Source organism: Leptonychotes weddellii, chromosome 2, assembly GCF_054177405.1.
Source record: "Leptonychotes weddellii isolate Sample4059 chromosome 2, ASM5417740v2, whole genome shotgun sequence".
Lineage (NCBI taxonomy): Eukaryota > Metazoa > Chordata > Mammalia > Carnivora > Phocidae > Leptonychotes > Leptonychotes weddellii.
Genome location: NC_138370.1, coordinates 128138881 through 128153713, shown reverse-complemented (window position 1 = coordinate 128153713; position 14833 = coordinate 128138881). Strand labels below are relative to the sequence as shown.

Here is a 14833-nt window from a genome sequence, read left to right as displayed (position 1 = left end):
GAATGGTAGGGGGAGGGAGGGATGGGGTGGCTGGGTGATAGACATTGGGGAGGGTATGTGTTATGGTGAGCACTGTGAATTGTGTAAGACTGATGAATCACAGACCTGTACCTCTGAAACAAATAATACACTATATGTTTTAAAAAAAGAAGATAGTAGGAAGGGAAAAATGAAAGGGGGGAATCGGAGGGGGAGACGAACCATGAGAGACTATGGCCTCTGAGAAACAAACTGAGGGTTTTAGAGGGGAGAGGGGTGGGGGGAAGGGTTAGCCTGGGGATGGGTATTAAAGAGGGCACATATTGAATGGAGCACTGGTATTATACACAAACAATGAATCATGGAACACTACATCAAAAACTAATGACATAATGAATGGTGACTAACATAACATAATAAAATAAAATTAAAAAAAAACAGTTGAAGTATAAATTTATATAATCATTGTTGAAGTATAAATTTTTAAGCAAAGTCTGAGATTACGTGGTAGGGGAAAATATATAGTTTATACTTTATTTATACTATTGCTTTTATATAACAGGAGACATATACAAATGTTCATAACAGTAGCATTACATAAAAGCTGTATACAGCCAGAAGTCCATCCACAGAATAGCATGTGTAGTTTCACAGTAAAACACTATCTATAGATAAAACTCTATCTATAGAGCTTAAAAAAAAAGAAAATACATGATTTCATCACCAAAAGAATATTGAGCATAAGTAGTGAATCTGTTTGTATTTGTATATTATTCGAAAAACTAAACAATAGTTTTGAGAGAATTGCATATAGATGGCAGATGCAAAATTTTCAAAATGTTCACCAAAGTCAGGCTTATAGTTTCCACTGGAAGAAGTGTGTTTCTAAGGTACTGGCAACCATCTATTTCTGGACTTGGTTATAGAGTATACAGAAGTTAATTTTATTATTTCTTTCAACTGTACACTTACATTTTATATACCTTTTTTGTTGGTATGATATTTTCTAAAATCTGAAAGTAGATGCATAATATTTTAAAATGGATATAAAATATTTTTATGTCTGTGTAAATTAGTTGAAAGTTCCTAAGTCAATTGATGGGTTTAAAATATATTTGTATTACATATTATAGAAAAAAGGCTTAAATTCCCTAATATGTTAGTTATAGGTCAGTAAGATAAAGAGATCAGAAGAAAATGAATTACTATGCACCTCAGAAAAGGTCTGAGGATAAAGGCTAAATGATCCAGCAATTTTAGAGAACATTGTGGCAAGGATGTAAGTGCAATAAATTTAGGACAATATTTTTTGTAATACCAGATTTGGAACAAACCAAGTGGCTCTCACAACTAGACTACTTCAATGATTTGTTACATCCATTAAAATGAATACTATTATGTGAATGTAAAGAATAATGCAAATTTCAAAATATTTTGTAGAAAGATGTCAAATCTAGATTTGGTGAGAAGAAAGGCAAAATTGAATATTTAGTAATTCCTCCTATTGAAAAAGAAAAAAAATGTATATAAATACTTATGTTTAGTAATGCATAGATAATGTCTTGATGTAAAGACAAGAATAGTTAATAGTACATATTTAAGAGAAATATGAAGCCAATTATCATTCATTATATATATTTTTGTTCTGTTTAAGTTTTTTAGCCTTTTGTATTAGTTATTTTTATTATGAGATTGAGAATGAAGTTATACTCATGGTGCATTCAGAATTCCCTGATAAAGAACATGAGGGAATGAAGGAATGAAAATCAACAAAAATGCATATAGCAAACAAACAAACAAACAATCAAACAAACCCGTTAAAGATGATAGAGTTAAAAATTTGCCATAGATCCTAAGGACTACATATATTCCATAATATTTATACACGCAGAATCCTATAACTTTCCCCTATTTATCATAGTATGACAAATGTCCTAAAAATTATTGATTAGAACTGGAAAAGCATCTCTAATTATCAGAATATATTTATTTTTCTATGTCTTGCATTTATTTCTGAGAATAGGGTTGAGGCCAAAATCCTGTCTTCTTTACTTTAAATCCATAGAGCCCTACACACTGCCTACACTCAGGTAGTGCTTCCTGGTTCTAAAATTATTTATGGCGAAATCAGAATAGTATAAATTTAAATCATGTATAAAGCTAAGGTTTTTAAAGTGGATTCCTTTGAATATTAGTTTGTGAAACAAAGGATCTGTTGGAAAGTCAGTGTTATGGACTGACTTGTGTTCCTCTAACATTCATGTTGAAATCTGATTATATTTTGAGATAAGTTCTTTAAAGTCAGAAAAATTCTTAAATTGGAATGAGGTCCTAAGAGTGGGTCTTAATCCAATATGACTGGTCTCCTTATAAGAAGAGGAAGAGACATTGGGTTTATGCACACACAGAGAGAAGACCATGAGAGGATATAGCAGGAAAAAAAAAAAAAAAAGCCACATACAAGCTAGGAGGACTGGCCTCTAGAGAAACCAGCTCTGGCAACACCTTCCTTTGTCTTGGACTTCTAGCATCCAGAACTGTGAGAAAACAAATTTCTGTTGTTCATGCCACTTAGTTCATGGTATTTAGTTGTGGCAGACCTAGCAAACTAATACAATCAGGGAGTTAAATTAGTCAATATTTCTAATACTCCAAATGATCTTTTGCTTGTCAGTTCATGTTTCTTCATGATTCTCCAAAACAGTTGGAGTAGAAGCCAGCTTCAGTTGATGAAATCAAATAAGAGCTATATATATAAAACTTGCAAAGTAAAACCATTCCTTATTAGAAAAAGCAAGCAATTAAAAAATAGAATATGTGTAATTAGTGACATAAAAAAATACTATCTTTCAACAACTCAAGCTCTAAACTTTTTTAGTTTTCTATTTAATTTTTCAGTTTTCTGTGTAGTACTCCCTTAAGAGGTATAAAACATCTAGAAAACTTTTCAGTATGACCACCTATGATGAAACAGTTCACATAAGACTTAATAAAGTTTCACCCCACATTTATGAAAGAGATAAGAATGGCAGAGAATGGTCCAACAGGGGAATAATATACATTTTGAATACAATAATCGATGAGTCTCAAAATTTGTGGGTCAAAATTCAGACAAAGTAAATCATATGCCAAAGTTAATCCCATCATTAATATAGTTCAGATTTCAGTTTATTACTGGAATCAGGCAAGGAGATTATCTTACTCTTACAACAAACATTACACTTTTTTGATCAATAAAAAGTCAAATCTCCTCCACTATGAAAACTCAGCGTACAAGACTTACTTGTGATATCCTATATCTGATAAAAAATACATCTTCCATTAGAGTGACATTTATTAGTGTGTTTTATATATTTTTTGTTTTGATAACAGTCTATTACGTATCAAGGTATCTTACAGAAATGGTTAGATGACTGTAAAAAAAGGGTAACCATGACAATATATTTCTTGCCTTTCCCTCCCAATTAGTTATTGATAACAGTTCATTGCTATCACCTATAAAGTTTTATGTGGAAGGGAAATTTTTAAAACTTTTCATTTTCTAGACTTTTCTTAAACCTCCTAAGTTTCTTTACATAACTACTTTAGAATGAAAAGCAGTCTCTTACCTAATGCTTCACTGTAAAACTGGTCCCAAAACTGAGTGTCTGGCTGGTGGATCCAGAAGTTAAAGAGAATGGAAAACATTACATTTTTTACCCTTTGCAGAAAGGTCATTCTGTCTGTCAGTACCGCCATGGTGACGGGCACATAGGAAAGTGGAGCTGGCAGTTTCCCACAGTATTTCTCCACATTGTCACCTATAGAAAACCTTATCGTGTACACAAAAGGGACTGTCAGTAACTCAGCAATCAGCTCTCCACAGTGTACCACAGGGTCTATGACCATTACATTGTAGTTGGTTGCCTGGAGTTTCTTCATGAATGACTGGTTGTGGATTACACTCTCACATAGGAGTTTTAAATATCCACTTATATTAAAAAGGAATTCTTGCAGTTTTATGGCTGACTGCCATCGTGGCAATGTTGGCATAACATTAGTAGCCATGTCTAAAAAACCACTGAATCTTTTTTCAGCAGTCTCTCTGTTATGTGGCATAGGGATCACCTCATATTTCAGTGTGGAAGACTTGTTGTAGTCCACGATGAAACTCTCCGGAGAAACCAACACAGTCACCTCATGGCCCCTTTCCGTGAGTTTCTCCAGAAGAATCCTCATATTGAGCCAATGGCTCATGTCACAGGGCCACACCAGCACCTTCCCACAGAATCCACGGCCAATGTAGCAGAGCTGTAGCAGCACAATTGCTGAAATCCATTTCTTAGATACCATGACAGCAATTCCCTCACACACTGCTTTACAGAGGTTAAATGTTTGCTGGGCACAGAAGCGAAGAAGCAATTTAGATACAGATCAAGTTAAAAATTAATTTCTACAGTTAGGAAATGTCTATGTGTAGAGAACTTTGTCATTGTTGATGGGACACAGCACCATAGAATATTTGTTCAGGAGGAGATATGAAATATTTAAATATTTTGGAGGAAATAGCTGCAGCATTTTAGGAGTTAGTTTTAAATATATTAAAATAAAAATGATATATTTTATTGACAATTTTTTTTAAAGATTTTATTTATTTATTCATGAGAGGCAGAGGGAGAAGCAGGCTCCCAAGGAGCAGGGAGCCCGATGCGGGACTCGATCCCAGGATGCTGGGATCATGACCTGAGCCGAAGGCAGACGCTTAACCATCTGAGCCACCCAGGCGCCCGACAATTTTTAAATATAATAAAAGAACCCATTTAATTAAGTCTAGTAGATAATATGGTTTATCTCATAGAACATGATGATTGATAATTTGGGAAAACAAAAATGTAGATTTTGACATAAAGTTGGTTACATGCTAATATATGGATAAGATGCATACATCATATAATAACAGGAGGAATATGCTAAATATTATATTAAGATACAGCATTTCAGTGCCCCAGGAGATGCTGTCACCCCAATGTGAAAAAAATCACAAAAAGCTTCAGGATGTAGGGTGCATTTCACCTGAGCCCAGAAGCAAAGGTGATGGAAGGAGGGTTCTGAAAGAGAATGAAAGAACAGGAGAAAAAGAATGCTGATATAGAAATCATGGCCATTTATATATACAGTTATCATTTCAGTATGTTTAGAGTGAAGGCCAACACAGAACAGTGCAGACAAGGAATATACTAGTTAAAACAGGACACTTCGGAGAGTCTTGAATGCTATACTCTGGGTTCAGTTTTAATCTCCACAAAGAGGTCTACTGAGATTTTCAAGTCAGGTTTGGAAAATGATTATATGTGTCCTATAATGAAACTATTCTAGCTTCTAAATAGGATTTGAGTGGTAGAGAAAAAACAATGTGTAACGGGCTAAAAGTAAATATTAGGAAAGCAAGATTTGATGAGAGTATCAGGGAGAATATAATATTGGTTTGTGAATGGAAAGCATAGAATGATGGCCGTATGATTGATGAGAAGTGAGAGATGACTGGTAATTAAAAAACAATGAAGTGCTCAGTTTATAGTTTAAGCAACCAGAGTATGATAATGACTAAGAAAAACCATGATATACAAAAAGAGTAGTAGCTGTGGAATGGTTTTTTGACCTGCAGTGTGTGAGTTAATAATTGGACATGTCTGTGGAAATATTGATTTGGCTGTGAACACTAAAATCTCAAGGGAGGGGTAAATTTAGAAATTTAGATTTTGTGTCCAATCGTCCGTCTATATTTCAACCCAATTTCAATTCCTCTACAGATCCTTTAATATTTCATACTTTCAAAAAGCAATTTTTATAAAATGATCTCACTGATATGTGGAATTTAAGAAACAAGGCAGAGGATCATAGGGGAAGAGAGGAAAAAATGAAACAAGACAAAACCAGAGAGGGAGACAAACCGCAAGAGACTCTTAATCTTAGGAAACAAACTGAGGGTTGCTGGAGGGGTGGGGAGGTGGAGGGATGGGGTGGCTGGGTGATGGACATTGGGGAGGGTATGTGTTGTGGTGGGTGTTCTGTAAGACTGATGAATCACAGACCTGTACCCCTGAAACAAATAATACATTGAATGTTAATTTAAAAAACAAACAAACAAAAATCAAAAACAAACAAACAAAAAAAGCAATTTTTACCACACAGTGTATGCCAGATTCTGTACTATGCACAGGGCATAAAGAAGAAAGATCATTTCCAGTTCAAAATGACTTCACAGATTACTGTAGAAAATGTCAGTTAAACCAATACTTATTTTACAGACATGAGGGGGATGGATCTTAGATGGTCAGGATGAATTGAGGGGGGCAAGCCCATAAAGGAAGTTGCTTAGTGGAGGAAGAGAATGATGAAATAATGCTTTAGCTAAGTCTTTAAGAGTGGCATTTAGCAAGTTGAAAAGTATCACTTGGAAGTAAAAGAGAATACTAATATATCTGTGTTCTAAGAAGTATGACATAGTTATATCAATGCTATATTCAGTTACAAAATTCTATCAAAATATTTGACAACGACATATTGAAATTTCAAATCCCTTGAGAGTTTTTCTGTTGTCCTAAAGAGATGATCAAAAGTAGAACTGTTTAGAAGATGCAAAGATAAATCTAGGGTCAAATCTCCAATCAACCCTGCTCAATTAGAATTTGTTTATAAGGAAACAAGTGTTCATGACTGCGAACCAGCAAAACCAACAGAAAACACAAATATTAACACAGTGATTTGAAATATTATTATTATTTGAAATGAAATATAAAATTATTTTGTTTAATATGTTTGAGCAAAACCTGAAAACATAAGCAAGGAACAAGAGATTAAAAAGAATAATTGTGAAAATTTGCTAAAGAGCCAAAGAGAATTTCTAGAAATTATAAATTCAACAAATGAAATTTAAAGAGTAAATTAGACACAGCTGTAGAAATAAACAGTGACCCAGAAGAAGAATCTAAAGATATTACTTAGAATTAAGTTCTGAATAAAAAACATGGAATAGAAAACATGATAGAACAGTTAAGAGACATGGAGAATAGACTAAGATATCCAAATCTAGTTGTTGGTTTGACCTACTTGGTGTCCCCTCTCTCAACTCCCTTTCTACTCTATGGAGTAGTAAATCTGGTCCTTTTCATGCAACCGGCCTGCACAACTAAGCCCCATGTTTAAGTTCTTTCAACCAAATCTCTCAGTTTCTTTTAATTTTTTATCATCATTTTAGGCATAAGAAAGTTACAAATGAAGTATAGAGACTTCCATATACCCTGCAGTAATTATTACTATGCTATTTGCCTAATGGTGATTTACTGTTTTCATGATTTCTTCTGTAGCTGTTAATTGGAATTTTACTGTAAAGGATTGTGAAAGTATGTGTAAATATATGGTTAGTATGATTTGCATAGACTCACGGTAACTCCCTACAAGATATTTATTAATTACATTGGAAGGATCTTGAAAGACACCATTTTAACTAAGTGATCACAATTATTGTCACTAGGACTAATCTGTCTATATTATGCGCCTCCTGATATGCCACACTGTAAAGGACACAAGACTGCTTCTGTAACATTCTTACCAAAAATGCATAATCTCTCTCTAATCATGAAAAAATATCAGAAAAACCCAAATTAAAGGATATTCTAAAAAAAATAACTAGCCAGTACTCTCCATAAACAAGAGGCAAAGAAATACTGTGACAACTGTCACAAGTTGGAAAAAATAAGGACACTGGACAAATAAATTCAAGAGGGGAGTCTGGATTATATATCAGAAAGAAATAAGAACATTAGGATAATTGACAATGTTTTAATAAGGATTCCTAGTTTTGATCATTTTATTATGGTAATGTAAAAGGTTAATATTAAAAACTTAGTCAATTAAAAATCTTTCATTCTATTTTTATTAATTGGAATTTAAGAAATTGGCTGTTTATTACAATTATTTATTTACTTGTATCAGTATAACTCATAAATTTATTTTAGTTTATATATTTTATTCAGTTATTAACATTATTATTTTATTGCTCAAAGTGTCCCAGATTTTGGAAACTGTTTTATATATTGATTTCTATGTCCTTTTGATATGACCCCATTCTTTTATTTTTAGTTTTTTAGAGATTTTATTTATTTATTTGAGAGAGAGAGAGAGAACACGAGTAGGGGGAGGGGCAGAGGGACAAGCATACTCCCTGCTGAGAGGCGGGGCCTGACATGGGCCTCCATCCCAGGACCCTGAGATCATGACTTAAGCAGAAATCAGATGCTTAACCGACTGAGCCACTTAGGCACCCCGGACCACATTCTTTTAAAGCATTTTTTTTACTTTCTGTTACCACAAGATACTTCTGGTTCTACTATTTTCACTGCCTCAACCTTAAAACCAACCATGTCTCCAAAGAGCACTATTTCATTTTATTAGATAATGGCATTTATGATTTCACTCATATGTGGAATTTAAGAACAAAACAGATGAACATACAGGAAGGAAAATAAAAGAGAGAAGGAAGCAACTCCTTGCTCGTTGTGTTTTTTTCTTTTTTTAAGATTTATTTATTTATTTATTTTAGAGAGAGAGCACGTGCGAGCAGCGGGAGGGGCAGAGAGAGAGGGAAAAAATCCTCAAGCAGACTTCCTGTTGAACGTGGAGCCTGACTCAGGGCTCCATCTCACAACCCTGGGATCCAAGAGTTGAATGCTTAACTGACTTTGCCACTCGGGCACCCAAAGAGACTCTTAACTATAGAGAACAAACTGAGGGTTTATGGCGGGAGGTAAGTGGGGCATGGGCTAAATGGGTGATGGGTTTAAGGAGGGCACTTGTGAAGAACACTGGGTGTTATAGGTAAGTGATGACCCACTAAATTCTACACCCAAACCCAATTTTATCATATATGTTAACTAACTAGAATTTAAATAAAATCTTAAAAAAAATAAAGTTAAGAAAAATTTTTCAAAAAATCAGGATGAGTATGCTAAGTGTGTTCATTGCTACTGAAATGTTAGTTTTATTCAGCAGATGAAACTAGTAAATATAATTGCACATCCTAATACTGTCATATATGCCTATCTATAGTTACTTCTATATCTAGCCTTTTCTGTTTATTCCCAAGTCCTTTCAACAGTGAGAAACCTGTCTCCCAGCACCACTCTGTACTTACTTATCTGGTCAGTTTTAGTAAACACATAAAATAGTTTTAGGATTGTTAGCCCATAGACCTGTAAAAAATTTTTTTGCAACCAGACAATATTTGCCTTATAAATTTATCTTTTTTTTAGATTTTATTTATTTATTTATTTGAGAGAAGGAGAGAGAGTATAGGGAGGAGCAGAGGAAGAAGGACAAGCGGACTCCACATTGAGCATGGAACCGGATGCAGGGCTCGATCCCATGACCCCAAGATCATAACCTGAGCCGAAATGAAGAGTGGGCTGCTTAGAGCCACTCAGGCGCCCCTATATTTATCTCTTAAAAGAATTGAGACAGCAGTCAAATTCCCTTGCACAAAGTAAATAGTACACCCATATGATTTTACAGGTATACTCTAGCAAAATTACAAGTAATAAATCTTATTCCATAGGCTGGGAGGGGAGGGGGTAGAAATATTCACTTCATTCATTCCAAAAAGGTAATACAGTCTTATTAGAAAAGGAATGAAGGAGAAACATTCAGGATCTGCAGGAATTCACAGTGCCTGGCTAGAGAAGATTTAATAAACACATGCCTCTTTGGATAAGACTAGTTGAAAAGCAAAGAAGGAGTGTCTGGAAAACTGGGCCTCTTTAAGTTTTCTGGGCTGAAAACAGGCAGATTCTTGTTGGGGCTCAATGCACTCATCCAGGGAGTAAATGCTTGACTTAGGAGAAACATTTATCTTTGGAGGTCACGCTCTCCATGCACTCCCTGTCTGCACGCCCATCAGGAGCCAACTTGTTCTATTCACACAATACTCCCTTATGCCACTGTGCCAATTATTACAGTTTCATATTCCTTCTTGTTTTTCGTATTCCCTTGTATTGATAACATTCACAATAAAGGCGGAGGCAGAGTGTGGCTCGGGACCTTTCACCACTAGAGCGTCTGGTCCCCAGGCCTCTCCTTTCTCCTTCTAAGGTGTCTGGAGTAATCTTTCCATTCACCGTCTCAGGGTTTGCTGGCCAAACCCAAGGATCTATAATCACTCATGAAAACAAAGGTGAGTATTTCTATTTCTATCAAAACATGAGCAAAATGGACTCAACGATGAACAAGAAATATAAAATATCAGTATTGCATTGTGATTAGTTCAATGATAGAAGAAAACTCTTCAATGTTATATACACTGTTTGCAGATTAAAAGAAAAAGAGAAACCCTTATTACTATTTCATTAATGGATAAAAAAAGCATTTGGTAAAACCTTAAATTTTCAATGAAAAACATTTCTTTTTTTTTAATTTTATTTTATTATGTTATGTTAGTCACCATACAATACATCATTAGTTTTTGATGTAGTGATCCACATTTCTTATAAATTAGAGAAGGAAATTTCTTTGAACTAATATGAGTAGTTATATATTTAACTTTGTTTTAATGAAAGGAAAAAATTAAAAGCATTCCCTTTAAAATCTAATAAGAGATTGCCCTAGAATGACCACTTCTATTTAATATTAAGTGGAAAGTCTCAGTCATCACAAGAATAATATATTAAATACTAAGAACTAAAAAGAATATAACTGCCATAACTTTCAAATGCTCTAATTGTCTATATTGAAATTCAAAGAAACCTACAGCCACCACCTGTTAAAATTCTGCATAGAGACAAGCTTTCAATTTATATATATATAAATTATTATGAATTATAAATATTATATATAATATATATAGATATGTTAAACATCTAATGCTATAATATTATAATACCATGGTCAATATATATAATGTTACATATATTATGATATAAGATGTTATACGTATGTGCTGTTTTTTAAGTTGAACATATGTGTATTTAACTATATAATACATAATACTACTTTATATAGATTGATATGTTCCACTTTAAAAAACACTATTGGGGCACCTCGGTGGCTCAGTGAGTTAAACATCCTACTCTTTTTTTTTTTTTTAAGATTTTATCAATTCATTTGACAGAGAGAGAGAGAGAGAGCATGCACACAAGCAGGGGAAGCAGCAGGCAGAGGGAGAGGGAGAAGCAGGCTTCCCACTGAGCAGAGAGCTCTGACATGGAGCTCAATCCCAGGACCCTGGGATCATGACCTGAGCCAAAGGCAGCCACTTAACCGCTTCACTGACTGAGCCACCCAGGTGCCCAGTAAATGTTCTACTCTTGATTTCTGTTCAGGTCATGATCTCAGGGTCATGAGATGGAGCCCCACGTCAGGTTCCCTGCTGAGTGCAGAGCCTGCTTAAGATTCTCTCTCTCCCTCTCCCTCTCCCCTTCCCCACTCTCTAAAAAAAAAATACAATAAAAATTAAAAAACTATCAACAACATCACTATGAACATAGATACACACACACATATATGATATTGATGATTTTGGAATCAGAAAGTCATAAGAATAACAAGTAAACCATTATGAATAATTTAGTAAAACAATGCAATTCATGACTGCAATGTCAATTTCTTTGTAAAATGTTTTCTCCATACCCCGTAATCTTAAATATGTAAGTATAGCAAATATTCCAAATATAGCATGGAAGTATTTTATTTTAATTTATTTCCCAGATTTAAATGAATTTTGAGTAGATATTGAGGATTATATAAAAATAAATGAGCTCAAGTCCTACCTAGTGTGTTGGAACTTTTATGAGAATTTATTCTGGTAGAGGCTTACCTTTCTCTTTGTTTTAAAGAGGATTTACCAATAGTAACAGCTCAATCTAAACATGGACATTCCTCCAGCATTTTTTCTCCCATATTTCTGAGGCAGCTGGAATGGAACCACATGCATCCAGACCCTTACAAAGTTTCCTTTTCCCCAGATGTGCTTTGGGTCATCTTTACACCCCATGATTTTCCACTCCCACCTCCATCCCATTACAGTCATGCTGACAATGCCAAAGCTATCTTTGTCATTTCCCCGGGACCATAAGCCATCATTTCCTTGCACCACTACTATGCCGTCTCCTACTTTTTACAATCTTCATTAGAGTTCTGCAGATTTTATGATATTTGCATTTTCCATTTGGAATCCCTACAAATCAATTCAAATATTGACCTCCCTCACACTAAGTAGAAGAAGTTTATAAACAGGGAATTATGAAATAAGCATCTAAAAAAAAACTCCAAGAGAAATGCAAATAAAATGATGTGGATTTTCAATGGTAAAACTGATTAAAAAATTAAAACCACTGATCATAGCTGAGTTGTCAAGGACATACTAAAATTCTACACCTCGGGCGCCTGGGTGGCTCCGTTGGTTAAGCGACTGCCTTCGGCTCAGGTCATGATCCTGGAGTCCCGGGATCGAGTCCCGCATCGGGCTCTCTGCTCGGCAGGGAGCCTGCTTCTCCCTCTGACCCTCCCGACCCTCCCCCCTCTCATGCTCTCTCTCAGTCTCTCAAATAAATAAATAAAAAATCTTTAAAAAAAAAAAAAGTTTAAAATTCTACACCTGAAATATTTCATTTGGTTAGTAGCTTGGTATTACTTAGGACAAAACCATGAATGCAATCCTATGGCTTGGAGAAATCACTCAAGAACTGCTACTGCAGTGCACACACCATGCACACACAATTGCATTATATATCAGTTACACACATATCGACGTGAAAAATGATTACATTGTGGTGTTTACCAAAGAATCCATGACTAAGTGACAGAGTAGTACTTAAACACTCTTAATAACTGGCATGTGTTTTCTGTATGGGATCCCCCACTCCCTAGTTATAGAAAACATTAATGTAACTTTCTTTACTGTTCACTTTTGAAGGAATTTTTTGTCATCTTCCTACTCTGGAAAAGAAAATCAGTGTTACCTGATTCAATATCAAATGATTTTTTTTTTTTGTCTTCCCATTGACTTCTTTGTCTAAAAGCAGGGAACTAAGGCTTGAGTTAATCCTAGAACCACAAGGATTTCTATGAGATATGTAGTGATATTAGTTGGGTGGACTTTGGGAGTAAATAGACGTAGTTTATGTATTGGGCAAAATGATGTTTATGAATGAGAGACTTAATTTTTTTCAACTTTTATTTCATTATCCATAAAAATGGAATTAATGATAATAATTTGTTAGTGTACTATGAAGATCATAATAATAACAAATGTTTAGAAAGGTGCTTCAGTGGAGGGTTAAATCATCATAGATTTTATTTAGTTAGTTATTTAAAAATTTTTTTCTTTTCTTTTTTTAAAATTTTATTTTATTATGTTATGTTAGTCACCATACAATACAACATTAGTTTCTGATGTAGTGATCCACGCTTTATTGTTTTCGTGTAACACCCAGTGTTCAATGCAGTACATGCCCTCCTTAATATCCATCACCAGGCTAACCCATCCCCCCACCTCCCTCCCCTCCAGAACCCTCAGTTTGTTTCTCAGAGTCCATAGTCTCTCATGGTTCGTCTCTCCCTCTGATTCCCCCCCCTTCATTTTTCCCTTCCTTCTTCTAATGTCCTCCATGCTATTCCTTATGTTCCACAAATAATAAAATCTAAACTGAAGATTGTGCCACAAGAAAGTAAGCCATCCACAGATTAACCACTTAGACATTGATATTGAGAAATAGGTTAGTGACATTTGCACATTCCAAAGTATAACGGAATTCATAATATTATTTTGAACAATAGTATTATTAACATAACCATAAAATTGACAGACAAGAAAAATATGCTTAGTATGGAAAATAGAAATTAAGAATGAAAGTTACATGTTGATTTTCATTTTTTTATTATTTTTTATTTTTTTAAAGATTTTATTTATTTGACAGAAAGAGACACAACGAGAGAGGGAACACAAACAGAGGGAATGGGAGAGGGAGAAGCAGGCTTCCCGCTGAGCAGGGAGCCTGAAGCGGGGCTCAATCCCAGGACCCTGGATCATGGCCTAAGCCAAAAGCAGATGCTTAATGACTGAGTCACGCAGACGTCCCACCTGTTGATTTTTATTTAGCTGGCTGGGTTTGGAAAGATGTGGAGAAAATATCTAGAAGAATATACAACTTAGAATTTAAAGGGTGCAGCAAATATAAGATGATTTTTAAAATTTTAAAGTTTTTATTCAATTCTAGTTAGTTAACATACAGTGCAATATTAGTTTCACATGTACAATATAATGATTCAACACTTCCATACAACACACAGTGCTCATCACAAGTGCTCTCCTTAATTTCCATCACCTATTTCACCCATTCCCCCCACCAACCTCCCCTCCAGTAACCCTCAGTTTGTTCTCTATAGTCAAGAGTCTATTTCTTGGTTTGCCTCTCTCTCTTTTTTTTCCTCTTTGCTCATTTGTTTTGTTTCTTAAATTCCACATATGAGTGAAATCATACGGCATTTGTTTTTCTCTCACTAACTTATTTTGCTTAACATAATACTCTCTAGCAACATTCATGTTTTTGCAAATGGCAAGATTCACTCCTTTTTATGGCTGAGTAATATTCCAATGTATAGATATACCACATCTTCTTTATCTATTCATCAGTTGATGGACACTTGGGCTCTTTCCATAATTTGGCTATTACAGATAATGCTGCTATAAACATCGGGGCATGTATTCCTTTGAATTAGGAGTTTTGTATTCTTTGGGTAAATACTCAGTATAATTGCTGGACTGTAGGGTAGTTCTATTTTTAACTTTTTGAGGAATATCCATACTATTTTCCAGAGTGGCTGT

The 14833-nt window shown here is 34.7% G+C and overlaps 1 protein-coding gene across 1 annotated transcript in view; it reads right to left on the bottom strand.

Moving 5' to 3' along the window:
- UGT2A2 (UDP glucuronosyltransferase family 2 member A2) overlaps positions 1 to 14833 on the bottom strand; it is a 47596-nt gene that overhangs the window by 16271 nt on the left and 16492 nt on the right. Inside the window, exon 2 of the mRNA XM_006729320.3 lies at positions 3588 to 4210. Within this exon, the coding sequence (XP_006729383.2) occupies positions 3588 to 4210 (623 nt within the window). The remainder of the gene's footprint in view (positions 1 to 3587; positions 4211 to 14833) is intronic.